General features: G+C 44.2%; 1 protein-coding gene and 1 long non-coding RNA gene across 2 annotated transcripts in view; both read right to left on the reverse strand.

Annotated features, from left to right (window-relative positions):
* Positions 1-864: 864 nt before the first annotated feature.
* On the reverse strand, positions 865-5,424 carry LOC112162941. The gene is made up of 4 exons (XR_002922194.2): positions 5,382-5,424; positions 3,780-3,835; positions 3,187-3,200; positions 865-1,249 (listed from the first exon to the last, which is right to left on the reverse strand). It is a non-coding gene; the product is annotated as an uncharacterized LOC112162941 (long non-coding RNA).
* A 231-nt stretch (positions 5,425-5,655) lies between these two features.
* The window catches only part of LOC112163367 (cGMP-dependent protein kinase 1), a 15,836-nt gene continuing 12,562 nt past the window's right edge, over positions 5,656-8,929 (reverse strand). Inside the window, exons 15-21 of the mRNA XM_036214613.1 lie at positions 8,503-8,592; positions 8,292-8,433; positions 8,051-8,214; positions 7,403-7,525; positions 7,147-7,209; positions 7,011-7,077; positions 5,656-6,941 (exon numbers count right to left, since the gene is read on the reverse strand). Coding sequence (XP_036070506.1) covers positions 6,843-6,941; positions 7,011-7,077; positions 7,147-7,209; positions 7,403-7,525; positions 8,051-8,214; positions 8,292-8,433; positions 8,503-8,592 — 748 coding nt within the window. The 3' untranslated portion in view covers positions 5,656-6,842. The remainder of the gene's footprint in view (positions 6,942-7,010; positions 7,078-7,146; positions 7,210-7,402; positions 7,526-8,050; positions 8,215-8,291; positions 8,434-8,502; positions 8,593-8,929) is intronic.

The following is an 8,929-nucleotide window of genomic DNA, read 5'->3' on the forward strand; positions in this document are numbered from 1 at the left end:
GCTCCTTAAACTCAGAGCGAGAAAAGAATCAGACCTGGCTCCTCTAGAGCTTTTATTTTGAAAAACAACCTGGAAACAAAACAGTTTTAATTGACCTTCATGAACCATTTGAAATACATCCCATAATGAGTTCCTCCAACCCTTCTACATCCAAACCTCAGACCACCTGAGCTCAGCCTGATCCGGCATCAGCTGTCCGAGTATTTCAGATCATATTCAGTTTTCTGTGAACATCATGTTTCAGAACCAGTTTCAGCCCAAAGATCGACTAAAATGATCTCAAGTCCTTCACTCACCGGTTCTCCAGACTCCATCGTTCTGTCTGTAAATCTTGAGTTCAGAGCTTACCATCATTCAGATGTTTTAACCAAAATCCTTTCAATATCTCCAGTTGTTGAGACCTTTATAAGTTCTGCTTCGATTTCAGAGTTTGTCCCAAAGATCACAGCAGAACTTCAGACCAGAGTCCAGGTTCTGCTTCAGTTGCTGTAGAACCTTAGAAACCAGCTTTAAATCAAACTCAGGATAAATTCCAGAGACTTTTCCTTTAACCCGACACTTTGGGAACAGGTTTTCCTCTGGAGTTTAGACCTTCACAGCTACGGTGTGTTTATGCAGTAAAGTCTATTGTCAGTATCTGTTTGGACCGATCCATTGACTCTCAGTGGTCCGGTTCATCGATCCGGTTCCATCGACTCTCAGTGGTCCGGTCCATCGATCCGGTTCCATCGACTCTCAGTGGTCCAGTCCACTGATCCAGTTCCCTGATGCGTCCAAAGTCCTTCTTGGTTTCCCTTCCCAAAGACTTCCAAAGTTTTAAAGTGTCATATTTTAGTTCCATGAACTCTCACTGGTCTGGTCCACTGAGCCGGTTCCATCGACTCTCAGTGGTCCGGTCCACCGATCCAGTTCCATCGACTCTCAGTGGTCCGGTCCACTGAGCCGGTTCCACTCTGACGAACTCCTTTAGTCTCAGTCCTAAAGACTCTTTTGAAGAGTGTTTGTCGCTTCCATCTTCTCCAGAAGTTTCCATGAATCGATTGTTCTGTGATCTTTGCTGTCGTCTCCACAGATCTTCTCTGTCCGCCTCAGAGGAGCTTTGACCTCCATCTCTGACCGTCTGGACGATGATTCACCGACGGAAAAACTTCAGCATCCATGCGGGTCGGTTCTGACTCAGACTCTGTCCCGGATCACTGGACCTTCAGAACACAGAAGCTGAACATCCTGGTTTCAGGTCCAAAGCCGTCTGGAGGCAGCAGGAAGGAAACACGTTTACGGACTGGAGATCCAGGTTAAATAGAGTTACACTCAGAGGTCAGAGGTCACGTGACCTTCACTACAGTTTAAAACACTAAAGTTCATAAACCTGCAAATAAATACAGAATCAGTGAGAGGAACCTGCTGAAGGAGTTAACTAACCTCTACGTTTTACTGTAAATGTTCTGTTTGTATTTCATGCTAAACTTTATTTTTATTTACTGAATGATTTTCATTTAGTCAAATTTTAAAGTTTGAGATGAAGAGAAACTTTAGGAAAAGAAAAGATGAAACGATTTAGAGGAACGTCTGAGAAAAGTGGAGCATAAGAGGAACAGAGACAGGATACCTGGACAGGTAAGACAGAACCAACCAGAACAAAAATCTCTGCAGACGGACCAGAAGATCCAGACATTTAGAACAGAACCAAAGAAGACCAGAGCAGAACCGGATCAGGATCCAAAGGGGAACGAGAGAAGATCAGACAAACAGAACCCAAGTGGACCCACCGTGAGAAGAACCCCAACCGTTCTGTGACCCAGACATGCATCCATGCAGCACCAGGTGGATGTGGGGGCGGAGCATGCAGCCCTCCCTGATCTACAGCTGCCTGGCTGTGGGCGGAGCTTTCACCGTCATGGACACGACCAACAGAACCACCAAATTCGGTGTCCAATGACTACAGCAAAGAGAACCAGAACCACCAATCAGAACCAAGAGTCCAAACCAGACTGAACCGTCAGACATTTGCTGTTCTGAACCAGAACAGTAACGCGGCTCGACCACGGCGGGACGGCCGAACGCACGGATGCAGTAAAGAGATAAAAATGGGTCTTACCTGTCGTAGCACCACCTGGAAAAAAAACTGCACAAACGGATCACAACAGAACCAAGAAGAACCGGAAAAGAACAGAATCCCTGATACAAACCAACAACTTCACTGATTCAGCTCCAGCCCAACAACCACAACCTGCCGGTCAGAGACCCGCCTTCAAACCACAGACCTGCAGAACCTTCAGAACCTTCAGAACGTCTGATCCGGACCAGACTGGGTTCTACCAGAACTCATCAATCCAAAAAAAACACTAAACCCTGACGCTGAACCTCAACTTTAACCTGACAGACAAGAAACGGCATTGAAGGTGACTTTAGTACAGAGGAGGAGGAGCTTAGAGGAGGGGGAGGAGCTTAGAGAAACCGGACAGATGGTAGAACATTTTAAAAACTCATGAGTGATCCTCGACGAGCGCAAAAACCTCGCAAAGATGAAAGTATCAGGATGAAAGAGTAAAGAGGGGCACGGCGGCCACGAATGAGAGGCTAAAGCGGCGGCACGGCAGCACGGCGCCAGAAGGTCGTAGAGCGGCGGCACGGCGCCAGAAGGTCGTAGAGCGGCGGCACGGCGCCAGAAGGTCGTAGAGCGGCGGCACGGCGCCTGGAAGGACAGAGAGTTGGATGCACGTACCTTTGAGGACTCCAGGAACGCTCTGCGCTGAGATGTGGTGAGTGCGTTAAAAACCGTGACTCACGTACCTGCATGAAGATCCAGATCAAAATGGCGGTAAATGTAAAATGATGGAAGCGAGCGCGCGGATCCATGAAGTCGGAAGAAAATTCTGGAACTTTTAGACGTAAATCTAAGAACTACAGATTGACCCGATTTGAAATATGAACCGATTCGGTTTCGACGACCAAGAAACAGTTTTCATTCAGGACGTTGATGGACGTCAGAGGAAGCAGAAGTTCAAGCAGCAGCTCCTGATCTGGAGCAGTGATTCCAGCAGAGAAGGTCCTGAATGCATCAGTCCGTCCTCACGGGAACACTGACCAGATCATCACTGCTGCTCTGAACACGACAGGAAGTCACCTTCAATGCTGAGAGGAAGAGGAGGAGAGCGGCGTGGCGCCGAGGCCAGAAGGACTTACTGTTGGAGATCTTCCTGAGGAGAAACAGAGAGAAACGGCTTTTAGACGAGGATTCTTCAGAGCAGAAGAGTTTCTCACATTTAGAGTCACGGCGCCACCATCCTGCTGGTAGCAGAACCGTTTCCCATGAGGCCTTGGGAGCAAACCCAGGGCGTGTCTGAATCCCCCCCGATCTCCATCTTCTAGTTCTGTCTGAATCTACAATTCCAAAATCCAGAGCACCAGAAATCTCCCAGAAGTCTTCTCAAAAACCCAACATGCATTGATGTTCACTACCTTAGTGGATATAGACCACAATGCGGTCGAACAGTTTCAAACGAAATGTTTAAATGTAATTCTTGATCCACATTTTCACCATCAGAACATCGTGGAGTCGTGAATAAACGTCACGGAATGTTTGAATTTATTGGATGTTCACTTTGTCATATCCGACGTTTGGAAAAAGGAGGGAAAAGTCGTGAGCATGGAGTACGAGTGACCTTTAACATCCAGGACACAAGGTCGTTTTAGTTAGGGAGGGACTTCAGACACGCCCACAAACTCCTCTGTGGTCGGCCGTCTTTCAGGGCTGAACGGAGTGATTGAATATTTACCTCTTTGTTTACGTCCACTTCTCTTCTCCTGGACCGTCACTTTTCAGCAAGGAATTCTGGGAAAGACACCAGAGAACAGCCACAGTTACGCTCGGCTTCATTTCCACGTGGCGTCCTGGGGGAGGAGTTTGTTTGGGTCGGAGCGTGACAGAAAACACGAGAATAAAGCTGTAAAACTATGAGGAAAAATAGAATATTATTATTGTTTTAGATCTGCTTTTATCTTGTTTTTAGGCTTTTGTGTCACTTACTTATACTTTTATCTGTAATTGTTTTTCATATTTTGCTCTTTATTATTCTCTGAACTTTTAATGGACAGCCTTGTTTGATTGAAGTCATTTAAAGGGGCTATATAAATTAAACTTAAACCTTAAAATGTGATTTTAAGTCGTCATTTCAAAAAGAAAAAGTTGTGATTTCATAGAAATCATTTCAATCAGGCTGAGATTCCTGAGCAAAGACGTCCGTCCAACTAATAAACTTTAAAAACTAAATTTTGTTTTTGAGACAACAACGTTTTCCCTTAAAAATGACTCTTGGAAGGAGACAGTTATGATTTTAGTCTTTTTAAATCCAGTAGAGATTTATTTATAAAGCTACCCATCGACCCCCCCACACAACAAATTATGGGGCATCATATTTAAATGCAAGTAAAATTTAACATCAGACATTTATCGTCTTTTAGGGAAAAAAAAAAATCTTGTTTTTTTTTTAATGCATATATTCACCTTTTAAATTATTATATTTATAAATGTTACGTTTAATAAATAAATATTTAGTTAGCAAGCTAAATATTTAATTTTAAGCTAAATAAATAATATTTTTTTTCACTAAATTAAATAGTAGATGTAACATTTATAAATACATATGAAATGTGTAAATATGAATTTAAAAAAGTAGACCTGTTATTTCTCCTAAAAGATGCTAAATATTTAATGTTAAAATGGTATAACATTTAACTTAGATTTACAAAAGGGTGCCTTATAATTTAAATCTCAAAAATGTGACTTTAGATAATTTAACTTTTTTCTTTTCATCGTTTTTTTCACGTTTGCAGCCCTAAAACTCCGTCATACTGGAGCTTTGAAAACAGAACAAATATAAATGTTCTTGCAAACAGTAAAATGTAAATTCTTATTACAGATTTACTAGTAACTCGTTTTCATTTTAATTTTTTTTTTTCAATAATTTCAAGTTATGCTGCATATTTTCAACATTTTTGCTCCAACGGGGGAAATACTTTCACTTTACCGACTTTTATAACATTTCAGATTAATTCTATTTCTGCAGAAAATCAGTTTAAATTCAATTCAGTTCGAAACAGGAAACAGCTGAGAAACATCTGAAGTGAGGATCTACAAACTAAAGTTTAATAAACTACATTATTATGAAACTTTAAATGATCAAGTTTATCATTGAAATCCTTAAGAAGTGATTTAAACAAATGACTGATTGATAAAATATTTGGAACAAATTCCCGCCTTTCAGAACCGAACCTTCTCCTGAGTCTCATCTGCTCCATGAAGAACCTCTAAAGTTCTCCAAAGATCCAGAAATATTCGGATTTTCCCCAAAAAGCCGAACAATTGAAGATCCACTGACCTGAACTCTGCACAGAACTCAATCCCGCAGAACCGAACCGAACCGCTCTGACGCACCTGGACCCAATCACCTTAATGAGCTCAGCTGCAGGTGGGTCCAGCACGTGACCAGCCGCTCTTCCGGGATAACGACCAATCACGTTACAGCTCATGAAGTGCCGCCTGGATGCGGCAGGTGAGAACCGCCGGAAATGAAAATGGAAAACAGGAACAATAAAGATTCAGATTTTTGTATTTATTGAAACCAAATTATATTTGACATGAAGTCTATTCTCACACAAACGAAACAGAAAACATGTCAAGTTTATTTATGAACAACAATGAGCAGCTTAGTGTCTGTTATTTACTGTCATCACGTGGAGGTTCCAATTGAAATGATGGAGACAGATAAAGAAAAAACATCAAATAACTTTAAGGAGAACTTTCACCAAAACGTTTCAACTCAACTAAAAAGAAAACGAACCTTCAGGGATTAGAATCCAATCTTTCTGACAGAATGTTTTTATTTTCCACCAAAAGAAAAATAAAACCACTTCAAGACTAATGATTATCTTTATAATAAATTCAGTATCGACACAAACAGAAGAATCTAAAAACAGTCAAACTCTTTCAAATCCCAAACTTTCTGCTTTGGTTTCCAGCTCTGGTGAACGACACTTATTCTCCCTTTTTACAAACCAAAAACAAAAAATCAGAATTTAGTTTTCATACTTACAAATGTTATTCACATAGAAGTATTATTTTAAATGCACCCAGTTTTTGTTGGAGATTTTCAGCCCTTTGATGATAGTTTCAGATTTTCCTGATAGAAAAGATCCAGAACAACATTAAGGCTTTTATTCTGAAAGTCACAAATTATTACATTTTATATCATTTATCTACAATATTATGGAACTCTATTGTATTTAAGAACAAAAAACAGAAATCAAATGTTTGTTTGGTTTTATATATTGTGCGTTTACAATTACAAGTTAAAATTATAACTAAAAAACCACAAACTGATAAACCTGAACATCACTCAGCATGTCTGCATCCAATCAGAGTTCTTCATCCAATAAGCTCCGCCCACAGACCGGTGGAGACCATCAACAAATGACACCAAAACATCCCAGACAAACAGTTGGTTTCCTCTAGAGGTCTCCAGGAATCATCTAACCTCATGACAGAAACTGTCTGCTGGTAATCCAGATTACAGGTAATCCTCAGGTAACTAAACCGTCCGGTCTGTCGATGGAGGGATGAACCGTCACGCGTTTAGTCGTCATCCAGATTTAATAAAAAACAAAAAATACATTTTACAATGAACTTTTTTGCATGTTTTGCAGTTGTTATCTTAGAACTCCAAACTTTTCCAGTAAAACGTTCTGGATTTGATATAAAATATTTCATTTCAACAGTTTTATGTACATCATCTGATACTCAGATTACAGCAGGTAATCTGGAATCTGCAGGGATTATGTCATCAGAACTCTGCGTCCCATCCAGACCCGTCGTCCGGCGGGGGCTCGTCCGTGTCTTCTGTAAAGCTGTCATAGCTGCTGTGCTCCAGCGTCCGGCCCACCTGCAGAACCGACGGAGGTTAGAGTCACATCAGACGGTCCAGAACCAGCACCTCCCCAAAGACGCCCACCGCGGGTTCAAACGGCGCTCTGATGCTCCTCTGCCGCAGGCCGTCCCAGTTGAAGCCGTCAAACCACCTGCAGAGGAAGCAGACGTTTCCATGACGACGCCTCACCAGCATCACCAGACGGATCTCTGAGGCTCACTTGTGCTTCTGGACGTCCCTCAACCTGTTCTTCTGGTTCCCGACCCGTTCTGAGGGGCGCTCCCTGAAACACAAGGGGAGTCAGCCCACGCAGCGGTCCGTCCCACAGAACCAGAGCTACCTACAGAACCGGATCTGCTCACAGAACTGGAACCATCCGCATAAGCTGAGCCTCCCCTAGAAACCAGAGCTTCTCCTAGAACTAGACCTTCTAACAGAACCAGAACCCCCCACAGACCCAGAGCTGCTCCCAGAACCTGCAGAGTCCTTTGATGAGGTTGGTGGCGCTCTTGGTGACCTTCCTGGGAAACTGGATCATGTCGATCCCTCTCAGGATGACGCTGTAGATCTCCAACGGATCAGAACCTGAAAAAGGAGGGCTGCAGAGACCGGACAGTTTTAGTGAACAGAATCTGGTGCTGAAGGACTTTCTGCGTTGTGATTGGCTCTTCATCTCTGCCTTCAGCGTTTCTCTGAAATATCTGATTTGACAGACAAACATCTGAACTGTTCATGATCAGAGAAACGAGAAGAGCTGCTCTAATCAGGGTCTGTCTAAATCAGGGGTCCCAAACTACGGCCCGCGGGCCGGATAAGGCCCGCCTCCACATTTGGCCCGGCCCCCACAAAAAATGACATAGTGCCCCCACCACAAAGAAAACAGTTATGTGGCCCTTCCAGTTGGAAGAAGAAGGGAAGCAGATCCCAGGTTGAGCTCAAGAGGCGCTGTCACGTCTCTGTAGGCGCCGCCCACCTCCAGAGGCACCGCCGCGTCTCTGTAGGCGCCGCCCACCTCCAGAGGCACTGCCGCGTCTCTGTAGGCGCCGCCCACCTCCAGAGGCGCCGCCGCGTCTCTGTAGGCGCCGCCCACCTCCAGAGGCGCCGCCGCGTCTCGTCAGTCGTACCTTCCACACAGCAGCTCGAACAGCAGGATGCCCAGCGCCCAGCAGTCCACCGAGCCGTCGTGGCCTCTGTTCAGGAGGATCTCAGGAGCCACGTACTCCGGCGTCCCGCAGAACGTCCACGTCTTCTTCCCCACGTCCACCTTCTTGGCGAAGCGAAAGTCCACCTGCCAGCAGGAGAAAGGTTTGAGGATTCTGGTCTGAGGGAGTCCAGCAGACAGACGTCTGATGAAAGTCTGAAGACCAGCTTCACGTATCCTCTGAGGTCCAGCAGGAGGTTCTCCGGTTTGAGGTTCCTGTAGACGAATCCTCTGAGGTGGAGGTAGACCAGAGCTTCAGTCACACAGCCAGCATAGAAGCGAGCGGCGCCGTCATCAAGAGCCCCCCTTTGGGTCAGAAACAGGTCTCAGGTTGGACGCTGGCTGTTGGAGGAGCAGGAGGAACCGCTGACACACCTGTCCTGCAGCAGAGACCACAGGTCGCCCCCCACGCAGGCCTCCAGCAGCAGGTACACACACCTGGAGTCTCTGAAGGTCCCGTACAACCTGCAGAGAAGCAGTCTGTTTTATTGTGAAAGGACGTGAGCACATCCTGTCACAAAGAAAAACACCAAAATATGGAAGGAGTTCCAGAAGAGATGAATTCAAATGATTGATCTAAAATGTAAAGGAGGAAAACTGTAAGGAAATCTTTCAAAGAAGAGTTCAAGGAAGGAAACAGAAGAAGAAAAAGGTTGGAGGATTTTAGGATGTTTGTTTCCTGATCCTACAGGATTCTCCATTCATGGTCGACCTTCAGACAGGATGCTCCTACGGGAACGTTGACGGTTTAAAAATACGAAAAAAAAAATAATTGACTTAATTAACTTCAATGTCTTAAATT

The sequence above is a fragment of the Oryzias melastigma genome, linkage group LG12 (genome assembly GCF_002922805.2).
Source record: "Oryzias melastigma strain HK-1 linkage group LG12, ASM292280v2, whole genome shotgun sequence".
NCBI lineage: Eukaryota > Metazoa > Chordata > Actinopteri > Beloniformes > Adrianichthyidae > Oryzias > Oryzias melastigma.